The sequence below is a fragment of the Gobius niger genome (assembly GCF_951799975.1).
Source record: "Gobius niger genome assembly, chromosome: 17".
Lineage (NCBI taxonomy): Eukaryota > Metazoa > Chordata > Actinopteri > Gobiiformes > Gobiidae > Gobius > Gobius niger.
Window position 1 is genome coordinate 2,721,592 of NC_136868.1, and position 24,793 is coordinate 2,746,384.

General features: G+C 42.1%; 1 protein-coding gene across 1 annotated transcript in view; it reads left to right on the forward strand.

Moving 5' to 3' along the window:
* Nucleotides 1-24,574, forward strand: part of rgs8 (regulator of G protein signaling 8) — a 66,338-nt gene extending 41,764 nt beyond the window's left edge. Inside the window, exons 2-5 of the mRNA XM_079575017.1 lie at nucleotides 6,558-6,668; nucleotides 8,077-8,138; nucleotides 22,184-22,350; nucleotides 24,142-24,574. Coding sequence (XP_079431143.1) covers nucleotides 6,568-6,668; nucleotides 8,077-8,138; nucleotides 22,184-22,350; nucleotides 24,142-24,339 — 528 coding nt within the window. The 5' untranslated portion in view covers nucleotides 6,558-6,567 and the 3' untranslated portion in view covers nucleotides 24,340-24,574. The remainder of the gene's footprint in view (nucleotides 1-6,557; nucleotides 6,669-8,076; nucleotides 8,139-22,183; nucleotides 22,351-24,141) is intronic.
* Nucleotides 24,575-24,793: the final 219 nt, after the last annotated feature.

The following is a 24,793-nucleotide window of genomic DNA, read 5'->3' on the forward strand; positions in this document are numbered from 1 at the left end:
CTTGGATGGCTTTGGATGTCAAAATGTGCCAGTAATATCATATATAGGCATTAAAAAGCCTTACATTTGACCCGCTGCCACCTGAAGCCCTGTTGTTGTTCCTGCAAATTTACTACAGATTAGCTGTCTGACTGACTAATGTTATAATCATTTAGTTTTGTAAAGTATTTGTAGATCACATGCTTTAGTAATGCATTAATGGAAGTGCCTTTTTCATATGGGGTAGACATGGTTTATGCCCAGTTTAGACACAACTTCATCCAATTTACTCCTATTTAACTTCTCAGATCCTGATTTAAACATGATCTTGGAGATACTTGGAAGGTCAAATATCTTATGAGACACAGTAAAGTGAAGATTACTGCGCGGATTTTGAACTACTCCTGGTATTATTACGCCTTACAATATAGTTTTATCCGCTTTGAAAATCCACATTGTTTAATTTTGTGTAATTATACTTTGTAGTGGAACACTTCACGTAACCATATTTAAATAGGGAAAATGTGGAAGAGCTTGGTAGCTTCTATCTTGACCTGTTTTGGAGCTATAGAGGAGAGAGGGAGAGGCTAAATGCTAACGCCGTCTGCGCTGTGTTTACGTGACTGAAGGCACGGGGGAAGATCAGACAGGTCCTAAAGAACTCGTCAAAGCTCAGGTAAGAACATATCTCAGTATGGAAAAACGGTGGCCTGTTCCTTTAAACTGCACTGTAGCCTGATTCAATTTGGATGATGTTACTGCAAAGAGTGGGGTTTGCAGAAACACATTCTCTTCATTAAATGCAATGGAAAGCTCTTTTTGCTTTAAAGGGACTATACGGAGTTTAAAAATGTTAAAAGTAAGTATTTTCATCCCCTACATGTTTCAACAATGTCCTGATGTGTAGAATGAGCTCAGACCTGTTCACCACAGCCTCTGAAATCCTGCACTGTCACTGAAAAAGGTGTTAATTCGGGTCGGAAGTGCCGTCATGCACGAGCTTAATATAGAAGCTGCAGTTACACATAAGACCTGAGGTGGCAGTAGTGAGCAAAAAAAACTACTAACTTGCATCCAGCCCTTTTAATTAATGCTTTTATGATTTATTTATTTTTGTCGCAGAATATTTCAACACTGTTTCGATTTATTCCTTCACTCATGATAGATTGACAGCTTGTTCTGGAATGTCCCAAGACTTGGAATATTTTGCACCTTCACATTCATGTTCAGTCAATGTCCATGCATGTGTGTGTGTGTGTGTGTGTGTGTGTGTGTGTGTGTGTGTGTGTGTGTGTGTGTGTGTGTGTGTGTGTGTGTGTGTGTGTGTGTGTGTGTGTGTGTGTGTGGTGGCTTTAGGAAACATCTAATCCAGACGTTATCACACTCTTCACATGTGCCGTCTCATAAGATATTTGACCTTCCAAGTATCTCCAAGATCATGTTTAAATCAGGATCTGAAAAGTTAAATAGGAGTAAATTGGATGAAGTTGTGTCTAAACTGGGCATAAACCATGTCTACCCCATATAAAAAAGGCACTTCCATTAATGCATTACTAAAGCATGTGATCTACAAATACTTTACAAAACTAAATGATTATAACATTAGTTAGTCAGGCAGCTTATCTGTAGTACATTTGCAGGAACAACAACAGGGCTTCAAATAGGGCTCTTAAATATATCACTGACACATTTTGACATCCAAAGCTAAATTGGACACAATGGAGAACTTTTGATTAAATGACTGTGTAAAATTTCAGTCAGAGCTGCAGCTAAATTTGTTTTAGACCAGAGTCTTTGTGTTTTTGAGCTCTGTCTTTAACATATTGAGGCGGCACTCTGGGGATTTAGCTGTACCAACAATCCAGACCATTTTCCATGATCTTTGTAGGACCACAGTGTATTCTATGTTAGAGCTATGGGCACAGGCTGTGGCTCGCTTGAAAGGGGAGACTCTAAGCTCTCCGTAGGTGAGAACAGTTTAATTCTACGTGTCCTTTCCATGTGAAGCCGCTTTGTCAAACGCTCCAGAGAGCGAGAGAGAAGTGTCGGCTCTACAGCTGTAACGCAATAACAAACAGCTCTAACGCAATAATATATAGAAAATGTCCAGATCGTCCCAGTTTCAATCAGGTTTAATGCTTTTAATCTCTTTACCCTCAGAAGCACGTTTTCACTAGTTTGTCATTACACAAATCTAAGCTTCTTGAAAAAAGTGTCACAACGCAAGGAAAAAGATTTGCTCAGTTATGTAGGTCTTAGCTTTCAAATGAAGTGTTAAACTGGCCTTTAGGCTGTCAGCTCTCCTGCAGACAGGAAGCTTTTAGATTTAGGGAAAACTGAACTGGAGAAAATGCACTCGGTTACGGCCTTAATTTTGCCATATTTCATATAATGACTTTAAATGCAACAACAACAAAAAGTTAAATGTGCTTTATGCAACATTTTATGTGGGGAAAAAAAGTTGATATTTGTTTGTATTTGCAGTGACCCAGTGACTGTATGACTTTACTTTCATCACAGTGGTCTCTACTAGGGCTGAAGGATAGCCTGGCATCCAGACTAATCTCCGATGTTTATTAATTAATAAACAGGAGACTAGTCCGGCGACCCTGTCGTAGAAAAGCTACTGCTGGAGGCGGGACTAATGTGGGACGACCGAAGCGCAGCAGCCAATGAGAACAGAGCAGATGTGACGACAGAAACAGCGACAAGAAAGTTGTATCATTGGGATATTAACAATGGCGCTCCTGCCACACGGAGTTCAGGAAATGACTTCTGTCGTTTATGTCAGAAAAACTTAAGAACACAAGCAAACCGGAGCATTACGGGAAGTGGTCGCTTGTGTTGAAAAACTACAAAACAAAGGCGCAACAACGTGACGCCCGTTCAGGGAGCTGCTCTGATTGGTCGGTAGGCTCCATATCGCTGCGTCACTTCCTTTGAAAGCGCGTGTTGCCAGACCCTCTTCTGTAAAGAAGCGGAGTCTGGTTGGCGAGACTAGCTGAATGATATATCGTTATCGTATCGATATTGAGACATATATCGAAAAAGAAGGATATAAACAATATAGATTTTCATCAATAAAACTGCACTCTTTTGTATTATGATTTTATTTTTCTGAAAAATGTTTGGTTTTCACCTAACCCATACTTATATCGTATCGTATCGATATCGAGATATCTGACATGAATATCGAGATATGAAATTTTGTCCATATCGTTCAGCCCTAGTCTCTAGAATCAATTGTTTGGCAGGTTTTCACTGCAGACTCACTCTCACCAGAAAACCTACAAAACAACTACAAAACAACTAGCCCTGGAGTGTTGTAGAGACCAACGTGATGGAAAGCACTGGCACCATGCTGACCACTCATACAGCTGTGTCCCTACAAGGTCAAACACGCTCAGATATCAACTTCTTTTTTCCACATAAGAAGTTGCATAATGCACCTTTAAGGATGTTTAAAGAGTTCTTCCTTATGTAATGTAAAACTACCTGACGCGAGTACGTGATGTATAATCGAAGGGCAAAAGCTAAAATAACACTGTGTGAAGTGAATGCCGTAAAGATGATGAATGATGTAACCAGAGTTTGAATGGAAAGAAAGATTAAATTCCTACTGGATGAGTCTGTGCAGCATCAGGGCTGGTGCATATGGAGCTGCACCTGTCGTCCGAAGCGCTCCCGTCCCGCAGCCGGATCTCTCTGTACATCTGCTGTCCCGCCTTCAATATATTCATCGGCAACTTATCTGCAACATCCAAGGAACAGGAGAGGGAGAGGGCTTTCTATTTGGGTCTCACTCGGCGTTTAATCAAGCAGTTTGGATCGTAATATGTAAAAGTGAGGATTACATATGAGAAGAAACAAAAGCAAGGCTGTGCTGTAACTGTGCCAGAGACGGTTCACTGTTGCATTATCTACGCAGTGTTATGCAAACTGTGTGGGACGCACTTAGGAAACTTGAACGAGAGTCCTTTTCGACACAGAAAGTTTTTAATCTGTGAGTAGTTTTTTGCATTTGTGAACTCGTTCCTCTCGCTGTGGCCATCGAGCTTTTAGCCCAGGATTGGCTTTGTTTTGTTTTCTTCTCGAAGAGTAACCTCCGCTTCTCTCCCACTTCCTAACTTTCTTTCTGCTGCTTGAAGTTATATATTTGAATTTTAGAAAAGGAAAAAAAAAATCTCATATTAGTCTCTCCGGAGCAAAAGACTATGAAAACTATGAAAAAAGTGCGGCTTATAGTCCGGAAAACACTTTTGTGGAAACGGGCCAAACTTTTGCACAGTTTTAAGTCACCATTCTCTTTTTGTTTTAGGCTGTGTTCACAATAATGAAAATAACAAAACGGTCAGTCAGATGCGATGGGCCATATGCACAGTGACCCCACGTGATTTCCGCCTGGACAGTAAACCAGACGCTGTCCTTTCTGTCCGTTATCTCTTCCCATTAAAAATGAGCAGGTCCCACAGAAATGAAGCAATAGCTTAAAGGGGGGGGTATTATGCAAAATCAACTTTTTCAAGCTTTACATCATGTTATTCTGTCATTCCCTCATTAAAAACATGCCTGAAGTGTTGCCTTGGCACATTCACATATTTCTGAGTAATCTGTAAAAACTCTGATGGCGGCCATTTTAGGGATAGGTTTGCCTGAGTCCTCCTAGGAACGCCCCCACCTCCTGGAGACGCCTCCGAGCTTTCGTCACCAGCCGAGTAACCAACCACTGCTCCTCAGCAGAACCCCCTCCCCACTGATGCCACAGACAGCGTGTGGAGGGGGCGTGTCTAAAGGCTCAGAGGTTCTTAAAGAGACAGAGGCCTATTTCAAGACATTCACTACAGCCATTTTGAGAGAGACATTTTATACAAGGCAGTTATTCTAATTTACTGCATTTACAGACCAACAGAAGGTTTGGTCATCATTGTAGTGTGATATAGACTGGTGCTATGTGACTGAGGACAGCGAGTAAAAGTTCGGATGTGACGGAGCAGGTTCGAAAATATTACATGAGACGTAACGACTTCACTGGAGGAAACTCCGTGTTCATAACGGTGGATGTTTTTGTCTTGAGGCTAACGCGGCTAACGAGGCTAACACAAAATAAAAAATAAAACTAGCGCAAAGTTTTGAACGAGCCTGCGCAAAAAAGAATCGTCCTGTTAGTAGTTTAAATAATATTTAATTGTTTACATGTTATATTATAATTTTTCAACACTAGCCTTTAGCTCTAAGATAAAAGCTCCGCCCCTTACGACAGCTGGCGTTTCCTTTGGGGCAGGATTCACAGAGAACATGATGTTTGTAACACGTTGCTGTGACTCCATCAGCAACTCGTTGTCCTTAAAGGAACAGGCCACCGTTTTTCCATACTGAGATATGTTCTTACCTTAGCTTTGACGAGTTCTTTAGGACCTGTCTGATCTTCAGTCACGTAAACACAGCGCAGACGGCGTTAGCATTTAGCCTCTCCCTCTCTCCTCTATAGCTCCAAAACAGGTCAAGATAGAAGCTACCAAGCTCTTCCACGTTTCCCTTATTTAAATATGGTTACGTGAAGTGTTCCACTACAAAGTATAACTACACAAAATTAAACAATGTGGATTTTAATAATACCAGGAGAAGTTCGAAATCCGCGCAGTAATCTTCACTTTACTGCGCAGTAATCTTCACTTTACTGTGCGGATGCCAAACTACTCCTAGTATTATTACGCCTTACAATATAGTTCCCCCTTTTATCCGCTTAGAAAATCCACATTGTTTAATTTTGTGTAATTATACTTTGTAGTGGAACACTTCACGTAACCATATTTAAATAGGGAAAACGTGGAAGAGCTTGGTAGCTTCTATCTTGACCTGTTTTGGAGCTATAGAGGAGAGAGGGAGAGGCTAAATGCTAACGCCGTCTGTGCTGTGTTTACGTGACTGAAGATCAGACAGGTCCTAAAGAACTCGTCAAAGCTAAGGTAAGAACATATCTCAGTATGTAAAAACGGTGGCCTATTCCTTTAACCAAATCCTGAGCTTCTCTATATTTGTGTGGGAACCTGCTAATTGTGAATGTAAATGATCAGCGACAGGAAGTCCAGCGTCGGGCTGACTGTCCAGGAAGACGTCACGTCTTCCTGGACAGCCTATGGCCGCTGGCTGCTCTGCTTCGAGACGACGACTCTAGGGGCCGCCATCGCTGTAGTACCTCCATTTAGCCGCTAGTCTGCACTTTAAAATATTAAAAACAACTTTAAAGCTTGGTTTCTAATTTTCCTAAACTTTCTACAGTTAGATGTTCCTCTCGTGTTAATGCTGGGTTAGTTACAATAAAAGAATGGCAAACGGGGAGGAGAGAGGAGGAGATTTCTCTTATTTCTTACAGTCTGTGGTCAGATGGGATCCCTCATCATCTCATGGTCTCTAAAGTGATTGTGCACATATTTTCTTTCGACTGTCTTTGATAAGCTCTTTGTTCTTGGGTTTGAGAGTCACACAGGTGGTCTCCCCGCTGTTTCTTGCATTAGTCCAGTTAAACGAGAAAAACACATTTGTCTCTTTGACATTAACTTTGGGTTTGTGTGTTGCAGGATTCGCAGGATGAAGACCAGACTGGGCTGCTTGTCCCACAAATCGGACTCCTATAGTGACTTTAGCGAGTTCCTCCCGCCGGCTCATGAGACCACCGCCCGATGTCAGAAGTGAGTTTACACAACTTTAAAAAACGGACAAGATTAATTAGGAATGCTACATGTGCTAGCTTTAGCTATGACTGTCGTTTTTGTTTTAAATTTGCTTCTGCTGTACAATTAAAAGCAGTTCTGAAAGATAAGAAGGACCAAGACCATAAAGACATTTAAAAACCATTAAAAGAACTTTAAAATCGATCCCGAAACACACGGGGCCAATGCAGCGATTCTCAAACCGGTGTAATGTGGTCCCGCCTCCTGGTCTTCGTCAGGACTCGAGCTGCTGTAAACCTGAGATCCTCTTTTTGTGAAGACCAGAGAGCAGGGCATTACAGTAGCGGATACGACTGGTGATAAAAGCATGCATGAGCGTCTCCGTGTTGGCCCGAGAGAGAATGGGGCGACTCTGGCTATGTTCTTTAGATGGTAAAAACCTATCTTTGTGATATTCTTAATGTGTGGAATAAACGCCAGCTCAGAGTCAAAGATCACACCCAGGTTCTTCACCTGTGAGGAAGGATTCATAGACACTGACTGTAGTTTGGGTAAAAGTCTCTCTCTCTGGGCCTCAGGGCCGATGATTAACATTTCAGTTTTGTCCTGGTTAAGACAGTGTTCTGCCATCCAGGATTTGATCTCTAAAAATGCAGTTAAAAGTGCTTTTGCCTGGTGTCATCTGGAGACATGGAGATGTATAACTGTGTATCATCAGCATAACTGTGAAAGTTGACTCCATGTCTCCTGATGACATCACCGAGAGGGAGCATATACAGGTTAAAAAGCACTGGGCCTAAGATTGAACCCTGGGGCACACCACATGTGATTCCATGGACCTTAGAGGAGCAGGTATCCACACTCACCATGAACGTCCTGTCTGTGAGGCAGGAAGTAAACCATTTGTGTTCAGCACCGGAGAGGCCGATGTGTTTTAAACGAGTTAAAAGAATAGTGTGGTCGACTGTATCAAAGGCTCAGATCCAGGAGAACCAACACTGTGACCTTCTGTGAGTCATAGTTTAATCTAAAGTCATTTAAAATCTTGAAGAGGGCGGTCTCGGTGCTGTGGTTTACCCTAAAGCCAGACTGGAATTTCTCAAGGACATTTTGTGCGGTAATAAAATCATTAAGTTGGATAATGAACTCACGTGAACCCAGTCTGTCACAATGAATGGATTTTGAGATTACATCCGGCATGTTCCATTCACGGCGTTCTCTTCTCGGAAATGGCCTTGTTTGTAGCTAAAATCATGTTCTACATTCAGGCAGTGCACGCCGCTGCGAGGAAAAGATAATAGATAGATATTCCCGGCGGCAGCTCCATAATAAATTCACTTTCTGTTGTTGGCGATTGATGAGACGCGGCAGCTGCTTCCTGTTTGTTTCCCCTTTTACGCACAATCCATTTACTGCTGTTTTTCAGACTGTCCACAGATGAGGTGGTGCGATGGTCCGAGTCCTTCAACGATCTCATCTCACACAAATGTAAGTCCGAGTCCCAGATTTATTCTCCCCAACAGGACTCATGTGAAAGTACTCCTGTTTCTCGCATCATAAATCACACGCAAGACAAAAAAAAAAGTAAACCAACCGGAGAGACAGCCCTGAAGTGGATTTGTATGACAGGTTTTCATTTTCGGCCAGTTTAAAGGGATATTTCAGGATTTTTGACATAGGGCCTCATTTCCTAGTTATCCAGAGTGTTGTTGATTTCTGCACTGCAAAAAGTAAATATCAAGCGTTGGCTTAAATGTCTTGAATTGAGAAAATGTTACTTGTTTTGAGCAGTTTTCACTCATTTAGACTTTTTTCCTGATCTGGCCAAGTTTACTTTGCTCTTTTGAGGACGTTTACGACTAGTTCTGAGGTAAATCTCACTTGAAATAAGGACAAAATGTATTGAAACGAGTCAGAAACATCTCAAAGCAAGTAAAATCATCTGGATCGAAAGCCCAGCTATATCTTTCCTCGTCAAAACATCTCAAATTCTGATTATTATGCTCAAATTGAGACTTTTATACTAATCTAGTTCATTAGTTTTTCCTGTGTGGATTTTTCTGGAGTTTAGTTGTGCTAGGCTAATGCTAGGCTAGTGCATGTCTATGGTAACTAGTAGTGATGGGCGAGTGAAGCCCTGTAACACTTTGAGGCTTTCTTAGCAAAAAAGTGTCGTACGCTTCGAAGTCTCTGAGCCGTTTCATTCTGTTTGAACTCTGACCTCTTGTGGACAAACTTTATTTTATCGTGACTTATCACAAACACGACTGAAGCACCAACACGATCATGTGGAAGAGAAGTGTGACCATACGGGGGCGCAGGGGTGCATTATCTTACCAAGATGTTACCATTTAAAACCAACAACGCCAGCCCAGCGTTATACCGGGCAAATGAAAGTATCCCCGCGCTTAAGGCACCACAGGTTCGTATTAACTATGGACCGAGACAGTTTTACAGTTGGTCAATTTATTAACACGTTTTCGTTGCTTTGACTTTGAAACATAGTTCTTTTGGTTCAGACACATCGTTTACGTTCCTTCTCACGGTCCATAGACAGGTTCACAGTTCATTGATTCACAGACAGGTATCATTTCGTGTAGTTGTCAGGTTTTTCTAGCCTTTTAACGGGCGGGTTCCCACACCTGACGTGAGATGGGCTCACTACTGAAGTTAGGAACAGGAATTTACTCTAGAGCCAGGAAGTTGTCTCCTTTTATTGACTTCATTTGTTCGTTTCATTAGTAAAAAACCTTAGTGGAAACAGAAAAGAAATTCCCAGTAAGTAAAAATACAAACACAAGTATTCAGTACAAAATCTAACATTTTTACCATGCATTTTAAATCCTGGAGTTCACAGCATTTTATGTAGATTACGGATAAATATTTATGATTTTAGCACATTTTACCCTTCACTTTTATAAATGTTTTAAGCCTTTAAGGATTTTAACTTTTACACTCTTAAACTATGAATTAAACTTTTTACACAGTACATTATAAACGCTACATTATTTATGCTTTTAACAAGTTTACCACAGTTAAAATGCAGTGATGAATTACTAAACTATACATTAAACCCAGGTAAACCACATAAAAAAAATCAATATTTACAAAATACCACTGAACACAGCATTAACACAACAGAAGCACGCACTGGCGCTTACTGGCCGTCTCTTCAGGTTTTTAAAAGTCCGTTCCCGCTCAGCGTTTTGTGTTGGTTTAGAGTCTTTTGTTGAGTTTTTTAGGAGTTTTCCTGTGCTCCTGCCGTGGTGTTGGGCTGCTCCCGGTGCATGACAGTGGAGTGAGTGAGAGTCATTTTGAACAGTCCAGGTGTGTGCACCTGATTGCAAATTGGTCCCACCTGGCCTCAGACGAGGAGGGCGGCAACCAAACGGGGAGGGGGCGGAGGAGAGGGCAGATCACCGCAACAGTCAGTCCAATGCACAATGTCCATGTTACCGGTCCGACACGAGCCTCGACCACCACGAGACGCCGTGTGGTGGAGGAAGGGCCAGGTGACAGACACGAGACAGGGAAAGGGAGGCTCTCCCGCCGACCAGCAGCCTAGGAGGTGACAGTATAATTAGTCTAACAGTATAAATCTACTTACAGGGACACTAAACGTGCACATACCGGGTGGCTGTGACACATCCAGACACACACACGCGAGGGCTACAGCCGCGACGCCGACCTCGCACAGCCCAGAAGCTACAAACAATGCTAGCGTTAGCTCAGCGCACAACTGATAGTTACGAACAATAATGATCTCGTTGCCTTTCCTCGTTCTTAGCGACAATCTTCATACATGTTACACTACGAGGCTCTGACAGCCATGCTAGCTCCTGGTCGGCGGGTGACGTCACGGAGGGGAGCGGTCAGGTGGGACGAACAAAGGGGAATGCTGCCCTATTTATACCCCGCAGGCAACCACGTATCATTCATACGGCCACAGAAGTTTCAAACAGACGTGTGGCTGGTTCATTATTTGCAGCCTGATATTGGTGTTTAAATGATCAAATCAATCATAGGCCGATAAATTAGAGTCATTTTCTTTAACGTGGGTCTGTGGGCGGAGCTCCAGTGGGCGGGGCCTCAGTCACCTCTGCTGCTCAAGGGCAGGACATCAATGCGCGATCTTTGTGTTTCATTCAGTCAGCTTGTTTTGGCACTATTTGCCGTAGATGGAGCTCCTCACGTTTCCCTCGCCTGATCAGCTCCACGTCTGCTTTAGTCACTGTTCAAAAGCAGGACTTTGTAAAGAATAAAGAAAATACAAAATGTATTCTGGCTCACAGCCTGTTTCGCCACATGAACGCAGTTCACTGGGAAATGGGGGAAATACAGCACATTTATTTATCCATCACTAATGATTTAGTGCCGAGTTTTTTGGCCATCAATAGTAACTCGTAGCCTGCATTAAAAAACCTCTTCAAAATCATGGGTTAGCAGCTAGTTTAGCAACATTAGCCTGTATCTTGTAAACACTGCAGACGCTGCAGCACGAACAACATGTAGCTCTGGTTAAATCCAGCTCAGATTTAGGGAGTTTCGTCTGTAATAAAGTCAACTCTATGTGGAATATTGTATTTACACTAAAGAATTCTCCAGTTTGTTGCTGTTTCCTCTGCTCAGCTGAGAGGAGCGCCCGCCACCTAATTAACACATGGAAGCAATATGGTCATGGAAAAAAGGTAGAATAGCTAATTCTATACATAATTGTTGAAATATATATTGGTAAAACTAAATATATTGTATTTGGAAACAAGGAAGTAAACAAACCAACTCAAAATTGGGGAGGTAGAAATTGAAAGGGTGTACGTAACAACGTTTTTGGGAATCAATATTGATGATAAGTTATATTGGAAAGCGCACATGAATACACTAAAGACTAACATTTCTAAAATTATTGCCATACTATGTAAAATAAAAACCTCTGTGAATCAAAATGCATTATATATACTGTACAATTCCCTCATCCTTCCATACCTTAGCTATTTTGTGGAAATATGAGGGAATTTCTTATTGCAAAAGAAAGCAGTTGGCTCCAACAAATCCACTTTTAAATACCTTAAAATTGCATGATCTTGTTGATGTTTACACAGCAGTGGTGATGTACAAAGCTCACAATCTCAGGCTCCCTCAGTGTTTACAGGAGATGTTTCAAACTAGAGAATCTAGATACAACCTTAGAGGAACTGATCTGCTCAGAAATACTAAGAGGAGGTGTTTATCAGTCAAAGGCGTTAATCTATCGAACGGTTTATTCAACTTAAGGCTCCAAAACTATTAAAGCATTTAAGAAAATGTATAGTTAAACATGATAGAGAAGTATAGAACACTTGAATGAAGATCAGAAAAGAAAAGAAGTCGAGGATCATAACATCATTTTGATTGTTGAAGTTTAAGTTTTGTGCTTAAGTGTTTCCATCGTTGGTATTAGAGAAAGTGTATAATGTGTCTCTTTGGACGCAGAGACACAGATGTAAAGGGGGTTTAGGCAGAATAAGTCTTGGCTTCAGCCAGGGGCGGACTGGGACTGAAAAACAGCCCTGGACTCTGACCAGCCTGGCCCAAATTAGCGTAAATGCGACACTTACACAAATACATGTTTTAACCTCTTACCCCCCGCCTTAACCAAATGCATTCTGTCCTCTTTTGAAAGCTAAGACCCACAAAACTGACCTTTTTCCTCGCGCTGTTGCTGTGTTGTGTCACCTTTTGTATGTTGTTTTTTCATTTTTTTTTTCATTTTTGTCACATTTTTGTTGAGTTTTTGTTGAATTTTTGTTGAATTTTGGTTGAATTTTGGTTGAATTTTTGTCACATTTTTGTTGAATTTTTGTTGAATTTTTGTTGAATTTTTGTCACATTTTTGTTGAATTTTTGTTGAATTTTTGTCACATTTTTGTTGAATTTTTGTCACATTTATGTTGAAATTTTGTCACATTTTTGTCACATTTTTGTTGAATTTTTAATTATTTTTTCTATCATTTTTTGTTGTGTTTTTTTGTCCGTGTTTTTCTCTTTTTCTCGCTATTTTGATGCTTTTCTTTTTAGCTTTTAGATTTGGGTAAAGTTCGGTTGAGGCGGGACCGGTGGCCCTCGAGCCAGTGGCCCTTCCAGAATGGACATATGGCCAGTCCGCCCCTGGCTTCAGCCTAAACCCTTTTTGGTCAGGCATCATTTAGCACTTAAATTCTTAATGAGAGAATAAATTAACTAACTAAATATGATTAAATAAATAGAGCTTTACTTCAATCATTGCATTTCTTACGTCTCATGCTCTCCCCCCCCGTTATTTTACCTCACGTAAACAGAAATAAACTTAAGCACAGTCCTGGCCACAAACTGATGCAACCAACGAGCCACATAATGACCAGGAAATAAGAGCGCAGCCGAGAGGACCTTCCTGTCCTTCTAATAGCTGCTGTTCTAACACCAGCACCGCTTCTTAAGACAGACTTATGTAAAGCTGACGCCGAACACCTCATGACAAAACATGACTCATGTCCTTGCATCCGTGACCTCCGCGACGACCTCTTGGCGCTAACGGCTCGACGAAGGCGCTCTGAGGCTAACGCTAATGAGATGAGAGTGTGACGCGGCATCGCAGTGACATAAACGCGAGCAGAGACGCGGCGTCACCGGAGCAAATGGGTCGAATCTAACGACCACGGGCAGGAATAAGGCTCACTCAACACGGCCACTTCCTGTTTGAGACAAAGCCGGTGGAGGGGGGTGCGTGACAAAACATCATTCTGTCCAGAAACGTTATTTTCCTGCCGATTTGCTCACTCAACACTCCTTGTCATCGTGCACAAGTGAGGTTTTTGTAGCGGGAAGTTGCCCATTTGTGTGGAATAAATTGGGTCAGATCATTGCGTAACAAGTTAATGGTGTAAAATTCATTCAAGCCTTTATTAAGGACGCAAAAACACGGTCAGTTATATTGCTCTATTTACACATTATGCTAAATTCACCTCCAAAAACAAATGTGTTCGCAACCGGTCAAGAAAGAAGTGCAGGGAATATTTGATTGGTGAACTTAAAGCAGTACCAAGTAACTCATGCCCCTAGAGGCCATAAGGCGCCACTGCAGGTGTTGTAGCATGTCATGTTTTTTTTACTGATTAATTGTCCGTGACAGAAAAGACAAAGGGACAGAGGGATATTGTACATCCAACTACGCAATCGAGATCATTTTGTTCACTCGAACTTGACTGTAAATATTGTTTAAAGGGACTATTCACCTTATTCCGGAGGTTCGTGTGGGCGCCGCCATGAGTTGTGCCCGCCCCTTTTCTCCTATGTGTTAACACGGGGCTGGAGAAGTCCACATAAAATTAGTCACTACACGAAAACAAAGCTGTTTTCAGGCCGCACAGAGAAACGCTGCAGTGTCGACATGTCGGTGCAAATGAACATCGGACATTTTACACAAATCAATCGACTAAACATCAGATTTGAGCGCAGAATATTTCCCCTCGTTCTCCGTTTAAATGAACGGGCTTCGCGCTCGACCGGAAGTGTCTGGACAACGAGGTGCCGAGACAACGCAAAAAGAGGCAAAAGTGGGCGGGGCGGAATAAGGTGAATACGGAGTTTAAAAATGTTAAAAGTAAGTATTTTCCTCCCCCTACATGTTCCAGCCATGTCCTAATGTGTAGAATGAGCTCAGACCTGTTCACCACAACTGCCTCTAAAATCCTGCACTGTCACTCAGGAAGGCGTTGATTCGGGTCTGAAGTGCCGTCATGCACGAGCTTAATGTAGAAGCTGCAGTTATGCATGAGACCGGAGGTGGCAGTAGTGAGCATAAAATGGCCAACTTGCATCTAGCCCCTTTCAGGCTGTGTCCGAATGTCCACACTAGTCCCTGACCCCTCATTCACTACACAGGCCCGCACTATATAGTCACTATATAGTCACTGATTGGCGATTCGGACACAAGCCTTTCTCAGAGCTATGGCTGCAGATGTTTGTTTTTTTTTTTTTTTATCTGAATTTTTTAATCTGAATCCGTGTGTATCTATAGATACAGACGGCATCTCTGGAATCGCCCATATATGGTCATTTTTGAAAACAGTTAAGGGGGAAAACAATTTGGAGAAAAATGTAAATTTTCTCTAATTATTCAAAAACTACTTTAACAAATGATGAATTATGAATTTAGTTTCTACTAAATAATGATACAAAGACATGGGGAGGAGCAAAGTGGTTCAACAGCCCATAAATACATGAATAACGGAGAATGCTAACTTGATGCTTCATGTTAGCATCGGGCTAATGCTAACGTTAGCTAGCGCTAGCTACAACTGCCGTTTTTTCACTTCTACTGAACAATCTGCTGTGAGGAAATATCCATATGGGCCTGATTTACACTTGACTTTATGTAATAAATAAGTTCATATTCCACCAGAAAATGCCTAAAAAGAGGGAAAATATTGTGTTTCTCTAAAGATTCTATTTTCCCCCTCGGCGAAGCCACGCCCCCTTCTATGATGAGACGCCGTCTGTATCTATAGAAGCTGCAGTTATGCATAAGACCTGAGGTGGCAGTAGTGAGTATAAAATGGCTAACCTGCATCAAACCCCTTTAAGTGTTATGTTAGGTTCTTCTTCGTGAGTTCATTAGTGTGTGTTGGTGACTCTGACCCGGTGCAGGGAAAGTTGCAATAGTAGCGTTTACGTGACATCACAACATTCTAAAGAGCCCATAGTTTAACATTGAGGTGGAGGGAAACTGACGGTAACTATGGGCGACAGTGGCGCAGATGGTAGAGCGGGTCGTCTCCTGATCGGAAGGTCGGGGGTTCGAATCCCACCTCCTGAAAGTGCACATTGTCGTTGTGTCCTTGGGCAAGACACTTCACCCACATTGCCCCCAGTGTCTGCGTACATTGGTGAATGAATGAGAGAATGAATGGGTGAGTGGATCCTTGCTGTAAAGCCCTTTGAGTGCCTAATGTAGGTGGAAAAGCGCTATATAAGTTGAGACCATTTACCATTTCGTAACGGTGGTAACTGACAAAATTAATATTTTTATGTCTTTGTTTTTGGGCTCATATCTCAGTCATTACTGGAGGAATCCACATGAAACTAAAACTGTCACAACGTTCATCGTCTCCTCTGTCGGCACATATGAACTAATGTCTACAAAAAACGTCAAAAAGTGGCGACGATGTGCGAAAACATGAGCGTGATGTTGTCCAATAGAAAGGACTTTCAGACATAAAAACAATATCACAGGTTTGTGAATCCGATCACGATCAATTACTGAAGAGGAAAAACATTTGTCAATTTTCGTTTTAGAGATTTCTTACAAAAACAGTTTTTCTCCCATAGAGTTGTATTGGCCCCGCCCTCCATCTGACATTATGACATCATTACACTCTGAATTATGAACGCCGCCTATTGTGGTTTTCTGGCCAGAGACACCAGGGGGCGATGAAAGACCCCCCAATCATCCCATTAACACTTGTATTACCCCCAGAGGTAAACAAGTTACTTAGTGCTGCTAATGCATTTTCCCCCATATGGTTTTGCCACAGCTTCTCTCTTACTGTCCTTGTGTCCGGGCTCTCCGTCATTTCTGAAATGGGATGAGCTTAAATGCTTCAAACCCCATTTAACCAATTGAAAATGTGTTTTTTAATCAAATATAATGGGTTCCCTGAGTTTGGGAGATTTCAATAATCTGTCCACAGCCGATGGAAAAACAATGAGATAAATCCCAGGGGTTTCCCAGAACATGTAGATATTTATAGGAAGTGAAAAAAAAAAACTATTTTGCTTTTAATTCAATTCCAGTTGCACGTATAGACTAATGTGGTCTAATCACATATTGTACAAAACATGCTTTTTCCTGGAAGCTGGTTAACCTCCACAGGCTGCACTGTTGGGTATATTATGTATTATCAAATCATTTACATAAACCAGACCCTGAAAGCCCATTGTGATTCCTCCTGGGAGAAAGCCGTTGGTTCACGCAGCAGTGTTGACACAGTGCGTTGCATATGGGCATTAGGAGGTAATGGGGCATGAGAGCGGCGTGCACAGTAAACACCTGGGCTTCCTGATTCAATTGACCGAGCGGCGCCGAGGTGAGCCACATCATGTTCCCTGCGCAAACACGGCTGTGGCATGCGTTAGGCGCATGTATGGGGGGGGTTGTGAGAGGGCGGATTTAACAAGTGGAGGTGATGCTAACACAGATACTAGAACATAGCGGCGCTCGCGTATCCTGATGTGAACTGTTGAAGACTTCCTCTAATGCAGGGGGGGCCAAAGTTTTTGTCTCCGAGGGCCAAAATGAAAAAGTGCCTGTGAGTCGCGGGAACACGGCGATGTCAAGCACGAAAAAAAAATGATAAAGTTCCTTTTTTTAATTTTTTCTTTTTTTTTTTTCGATGGCTGACATTTGCATTTGATTCTATCTATGCAAATAACATGCTATATTAAAACAAATGGTAACTACGGCAAAAGCCTCATTTTAGTAAAACAAAATCAACAATTGTAACAATATAGTGCAAAAAAAATAAACACCCGTATCTACAGCACCTACAGTAACTTTACCTCATTCGTTCACTCAAATAAAACGCCACATTAGATTATTTTGAAAGTGTCAGTTCAGCATCAATTCTTTTATAAGTCATTTTTTAACATATACTGTTGTTGATGTAACAACCTTTGCAATAAAAGTTGGAAAACTGTGAAAGTTGATGCTACAAAGCTCTGTGATTGATAAACACCAAGACAAGACAACAGTGTTTCCTTAACTTTGTGAAAGGAGTGAAACAGCGCCCCCAATTTGACGCTGGTGGTCAAAAAGTGTACTGCATCCATATTTACCATTGAGAATGAATGGAAGAGAGTTAGTATTAACCAGCGCAAAAGTAAGTCACTCTAAGGCGGGCCAACGGAATTGTTTCGGCGGGCCAAATTTCTCACCTTGAAGGGATGTTTCAGGATTTTTGACATAGGGCCTCATTTCCTAGTTATCCAGAGTGTTGCTGATTTCTGGAGATATATATATTTTTGTAATTCATGCAGTTCTTATGTTTGAAGAGTTTAGTGGCGCTAGGCTAGTGCATGTCTATGGTATCAGCTAGCCTGCATTAAAAACAGTGTGACCCGCTCCACAGAGCACCTGAGGCAAATCACTTATAACACCAGACTAACCATATAAATGTCTGTGTCCATAGAGTAATTTTAACCATTTTGCATTTAAATAACTTATATTTGAGCAGCTTCGTGGTTGTATAAGCTACGCGGCGGCGGAGTGATCTGCTAGAAAACAGTCCCTCAAAATGCGATCATTCATGTGATGCAGGTCAGTTATATTCCAAACATGACTCTATCGACACAGACATTACACTACAAAGTATAATTACACAAAATAAAAATAAAATGTAAAAACGGTGGCCTGTTCCTTCAAATGCAGGGACTCTTAAACTCAAGAGACACAAGACAAAACACATTTCCCGGGAAAGCCCGAGCAGCAGGGCCGTCCTCTGGTGCTGACTGTGAAGTGGGTGAAATGAGCGCTCCCTGTGGCGTTCATGAGGCTAATCTAATCAGTGAGTCTTTTGGCACATCGCTCGCCGCCGCACGCTCCAGTCTGTGTCAACTCTGACCTCGTGTCCCGAGCCACAAACCTTATTACTGAAGGAACACGGCGTGAGTCCGGCCCATTCCAAACATTTGAGCATTTGTGGTAATGCTTTGATTTAAGTCCAGTCCGCCGTGGACCACATCGTACCCATTAGTGGGATATTAAATAAAGGACGCAGGCGCATGCACGAGGCTTTAGATAGTTCAGCTCCAAAAGGCAGTTTGTTGTGTCTTCATTGTACTCTTTAACCTCTTAACCCAGTGCAGCTTTAAATGCAGTTCTGCTTTACCCAAATCTACAGGTAAAAGCTCCATGACCTGAGACCTGGCAGCCTATAGCAGTGGTTCTCAACCTGGGGGTCGGGACCCCCATGGGGGTCGCCAGATCATTTAGATAAAATATACATATTTTCATTAGCAAATAATCTAATGTTTTATTGTAGCACGTGTTTGCTATTGTACCAGAGGGCCATTATTTGTTAGGAGTTTCATGAATTTTATTTCAGCCATTTGTTTTTTTTCTTTGTTTTTTAAGAATTATGTAGACTAATGTTCCTATTTTTCACGGTGTGACCCGGGCGGGGGGTCACGAACCCCTTTACCTGTTATAATGGGGGTCGCGGCTCCAAAAGGTTGAGAACTATAGGCCTATAGGCCAATGTAACGCCTCATTCCAAAAGCATTTTGGAAGTGTTTTAGGCACGTTTTCGTTTTGTTTCCGTCACGCTTTTATTGCTTATTGTTTGTTTGTTTGTTTACTTTATTGTCCCCATAGGGAAATTTGTCCTCTGCATTTAACTCATCCTTCGATGCCGCTGGGGCAACCCGTGAGGAGCAGTGGTTGACGGCAGTGCCGCGCCCGGGGACCCATCTCCATGATGTGGAGCCAGGCTGATGGTCAGAATCACCTGGCTGGAGGATTCACCTATTGCACATGTTTTTAGTGGTAGGGGAAACCGGAGTACCCGGAGGAAACCTGCGCAGACACGGGGAGAACATGCAAACTCCACACAGAAAGGCCCCGTCCTGGTGGGAATCAAACCCGGGACCTTCTAGCTGTGAAGCGGAGGCGCTAACCACTGCGCTACCGTGCCGCCCATTATTTGTTTTAGATTAAGGTAAAGCCAAACTGGAGAAAATGTGTTTGATTCACGTGGGGGTTAAGAGGCTAAAGGTGCAATATGCAACTTTTTAGGCAGAAAAGAGTTGATATTTGTGCGTATTGTGACCTGTAGTGAGACTGTATGAGTGGTCGGCGTCACACCTTCACTTTGATCACGCTGCCTCTACAACGCTCCAGGGACAGTTGTTTTGTAGGTTTTCTGGTGAGCGGGTGGATCCGCAGTGAAAACCTTACAAGCATCTGATCATGGAGCCCTAAACCTTTTAGCCTAAACTTTTTAAAAAGTTAAGCATAATGCACCGCTTTAGTTGAGGGGACATCATTTGCAAGTAGACACATGTCTAAGTGCTGATGTTCATGCATGATCCTCATGATCATTGGTTCATCATTTTATTGTCATGTCATTGCCGTTTTAGCGAATTCATGGTATTCTTATGTGATCCTCATGATCATGATGAATTATTCAGATTTTCATGTACATTCATTACAGTAGTTACACGTTTGATTCAGGGATGACGTCGTCCATGAACCAACATGTGATCATGTTGTCCCTGAGAAGTCATGCTCTAGTAAAGCATGAATGTATCATCCCCTCCTGGAACCGCCACCTTAACGTGGTGGAGGGGTTTGAGCGCCCAAATGATCCTGGAGCTCTGTTGTCGGGGGCTTCGTGCCCCTGGTAGGGTCTCCCAGGGCAAACAGGTCCTCGGTGACGGGTCAGACAAAGAGCGGTTCAGAAGCTCCTTATGAGAGACCAACAGGCCCGGTTTGAATCGTGAGGCCGTCCTTCAGTGGACCCTCCACCTGCAGGAGGAGGGGCTGGTGCAGTGTGATTTGGGCAACTCCAACATCTGCCCCCACAGCCCGGGGACGGACAAGTGGAAGAAGATGGATGGATGAATGTATCATGAAACTATGCATAAATTCAGATTCATGAAAATCATGCATGAACTCATGTAGCATTATTATAAAGTGTTACTCTCTTTTGTCATGTTTTCGCCTTGTTTTCGTTTTGTTTTTGTTCACTTTTTTGCTGCTGTTTTGTTTTGTCATTAGGCTTTATGTAAGGTCAAACTGGAGAAAACGTGCCGGTAAATCGAGAGCTTCACTTTATGACGTTCCTTCCTCTAGAATAAGGATGAACTTCTCTTCCTCCGAATGTGAAGCCACGGCTCAGAACAAAAGGAGTCCCCGCCTCAAGTGGAGAAGTTCAAGTATCTCGGGGGTTGTAACGCCTGTTGGAAAAATTAGTAATTAGATGTTGATCCAAAACCACGCGGACCTACTTAATTTAATTATGGATGATCAGTGTCTATTTGTGATGCGGCGACTTGAGTTTACGAGTCAAAGCGATTAAACAGGCTGAGATGACATGTCGCTGTGACCCAGCGCTGTTCGACTCCAGCCCACCTCATGTTTACAAAAGGACAGACCTGACAGAGGCAGAAGCATTTATCAGGGCAGAGACAAACAGGCTGCTTCAGCTGGATAGTGGCGTCACTTCTGGGAACAAAATGTTGCAACAGTAGATTAGGTCCATTATGTCTAAATCACATGAAAAACATGATTTTCAGGAATGAAATCTGGATAGTGAACTCTAAGAAACGCAGCTCGGTCTCGAATAACAAAACAACAAAACCTACTCAGACTAAGGCACACTGGTTGTGTCAAATATGTGTAATTTTATGGTGCATTCTTTGGAAATATCTGTATTTTCATGATTGCCCAAACAGCAGTGTTAATTTTGACAACATATTTTAATTTGGTTTTAGTCTTAGTCTTTTGACTAAAATGTAATGTAGTTTTAGTCGAGATTTAGTCGAAAAAATCTTTTCAATTTTAGTCTAGTTTTAGTCGACTAAAACTAAGACTAATTTAGTCGACTTTGCATTGATAATATTCATTATAATCATATTTAACCTCTTAACTCCCCCTGAACCGAGAGCATTTTCTCCAGTTCAGCTTTACCCAAATCCTGTAGGCCAGTGTAACACCTCATTTGAAAGCTAAGACCTACAAAACTAAATTGATCTTTTTCCTCACATCAGATTTTTTTTTTTGTCACTTTTTTGTCAAATTCTTATCACTTTTTTGTCCATTTTTCTCAATTTTTCGTAAAAATTTTCTCACTTTTTCGTCAGTTGTTTCGTCACTTTTTTCACATGTTCATCCTTGTTTTCGTCTCAGTTTTGTTGCTATTTTCACACCTTTTTTCCAGAAGCTTTTAGATTGGGGTAAAGCTGGAGAAAAAGTGCTCGGTTCAGGTGGGAGTTAAAGGGTTAATCTTGTTCCTCTGCTTCATGGAGCCGCTCCACATGATAAAGCTCAGAGCGGCTCCTATAGCAGAGCATTTACATGATATGAGGCTCTTTCAGACTCTCATTTGTAGTAGTAGTAGTAGTAGTAGTAGTAGTAGTAGTAGTAGTAGTAGTAGTAGATGATTTTAGTCTCTCCATTTCATTTTTATTTAGTCTTATTTTAGTCGACTAAAATACCTGGACATTTTAGTCATAGTTTTAGTCTCATGAAAAACTTTTAATTTAGTTTTAGTCCAATTTTAGTCACAAAAATATCACTTTGACTAAAATTAAGACTAAATATTTTATTTGACGAAATTAACTTTGCCAAACCGTGACTCATCAATCATGTCATCTCATCAATATCTCAATCTCAATCTCAATCAATATCTCATCAATCATGTCACCTCTGGCCACAGTTTAGCAACAAACCAGGGTGAAGCCTGGACAAAAGCGAGCTGCACATCTGCTCCAATGACGTGGACATTTCTTGTCTTCTGCAGACGGGCTGGTGGTTTTCCGGACCTTCCTGAAGTCAGAGTTCAGCGATGAGAACATTGAGTTCTGGATGGCCTGCGAGGACTACAAGAAGGTCAAGAGCTCCACCAAACTGGCCTCCAAAGCCAGCAAGATCTACAATGAGTTCATCGACGTGAAGGCGCCCAGAGAGGTGAGCGTCAACTACCTGATATAAGTTCTATAGAGTATAATGCATGTGTCGAAAAAAAAATCTCACATGCAGTTAAATAAAAGGACAAAAAAATGTGTGGATTCTGCAACGTCAAAATATTTACTTGCATTCATTTTGATTGTGGTCTGGAAAACGTCATGCATTAGAAAAAACAGTCAGATTAAAGCAGTGTTGTTTTTGGCCCTTTTAGTTTTAGTCTTAGTCTTTTGGACGAAAATGCTTTTAGGTTTAGTCACATTTTAGTAATTTCAAAATGTGATCGTTTTAGTCACGTTTTAGTCAGACGAAAATTAAAAAGGTTTTTGTCAAGTTTTTGTCTGTTTCATTATAAGAAGTTATAATTAATTTCGATAAGTCTTGGAAATTGGGATAAATAATAGCTACTATTAGCCTGGCTAACCCCAGACTAAAATCACAAGTGATATTTAGTCTGGGGACCACCAATTCATTTTCTCGTAGGAGAGGTGTGGTTTACGGGGCGCTACGAATGTCAATCATGCGTCTGCACGAGGCCACAGCCAATCGTATCATCGTATCCGATGACGTATGACGTACCCGCTGTAAACTTTCGAGCTAAACTATTTAGAACAAGGTCTAAAGCTCGATCGGACAATAGCGTTGCGTCTGCTGCTGTCATGTTTGATCCGTAAATAAACTTTTTTTTTTTTTTAATCTGTAAATAAACTAAAAGCTTCCGTACATTGTCCCCCCTCGTTCTGTGATTGTTTCCCAAATCCACGCGAAATTTCGGCCATGGTCCCCAGGCTGCTGTGCAGTTCCAAATGATTCGAGCACACACAGCAGCCTGGCGTTAGCCAGGTTAAGCTTCTATTGGCTTTCTATAGCTTTTGACAAACAGATGACACCACGATGGGCCCTGGCAGAAGTGGCCGACTGTGAACAGGACTTTCCCCAAAAGCGCCCGCTCTCCTCGTCCTCTGATCGTCGCTTCGAGATTTTTTTAAAACATTTTTACCCACAGCGCTGTCTGCACATACGCGTTCAGACGCCACGGTATTGAAAACTGTCCTGAGAAACAACAAAGTCCCTGTGACCTGGATGTCAGACGCTCTGAGGAGGATGTACGCGAGCAGTGACTGCACGCCACAGGGAGAGAGAGAGAAAGAGGCGCCTCTGCCCGGGCGCATCATGAGCAGCACGGCGCCGCTCCGGGTCACGTTTACCGTGTGTTCTCTCACTCCGCGCACACACTCTGTTTGACCAAAAACTTTCTCCCATTTTTGTCTCGTCTCCTCTCATTGACGTAAACTCGTAAACGTCTCGTCATGTTCTCGTCCCCAAAGAGCTAATTTTAGCTCGTCATCGTTACGTTATCGTCATCAAAAAAAGGGCCGTCAACGAAAAGATATCGTTATCGTCTTCGTTGACGAAAACAACACTGGATTAAAGTAACTTGAGAGAGTGTGACCAAAGCTCGAGCCTTTCTCCAGCACATTCCAAAGCTTCTCATTGGGGTTCCCTGAGACTGATGAATCCTGGCATTGACATCAAGTCAGACAAGTTTTGTGCCAATTGTAGTCCTTCTGCAATTGCCAAGTTTTGTCTACTTGATGCCAAAACTGACCCAGCTTTTGACATGGTTGTTTCAAAAATGAGAATCCCCTCATTGCAGTTTAAATACCACATGGAGCTAAAAGACAGTCACCCGTGCAGCATCTAACAGGAGACTCCTACACGTATTATTACTTTTTTAAATCCACGTGGCAACTTTGGTCAGACTTTGGTTGTTATATTTTTCATTTTTTGCAGATTAACATCGACTACCGCACAAGGGAGAAGACCAGGCAGACCCTCCTGATGGAGCCCACCCCGACCTGCCTGAACGAGGTCCAGGCCAAGGTCTTCAGCCTGATGGAGAAGGACTCTTACCCCCGCTTCCTCCGCTCCAAAATGTACCAGGACATCGTCAACCGGACACACGCGCAGAGCCAGCGCAGATCCGTCTAACGCCGGCCGCTCACACACAACGGACAATAGCAGCAAACCACACACGTCCGAGCGGAAACGACCCGAATGTCGTTTCGAGCGGTTCTGGTCACGTTTGATTTGTATTCATTTATTCGTGAGTTGTTTTTAACTTTGAGGGGGGGAAAAAAAGTATTAATTTACCAGTAGGACTTGATCAATTCAAACTGAGGGAAAAACAGTAACATTTCTGAAGTCAAGGGCATTTCATTGGTGTGTGTCATTTGTGTTTTACGGCAGCAAACTTTTAATGTGGAGAGTCAATCAATTTGGTGCGTTTGGGCATGTTTCGCTGCGTATCGTGTGCACCTCGCAACCTTAATGTCAAGTATGTCTCGCTCCAAATGTCCGGAGAAGTTCTGACGGAGAATAACTTTTTACAGAGTAATAATAATAATAATAATAATAACAATAGTAATAATGATAATATAATAAT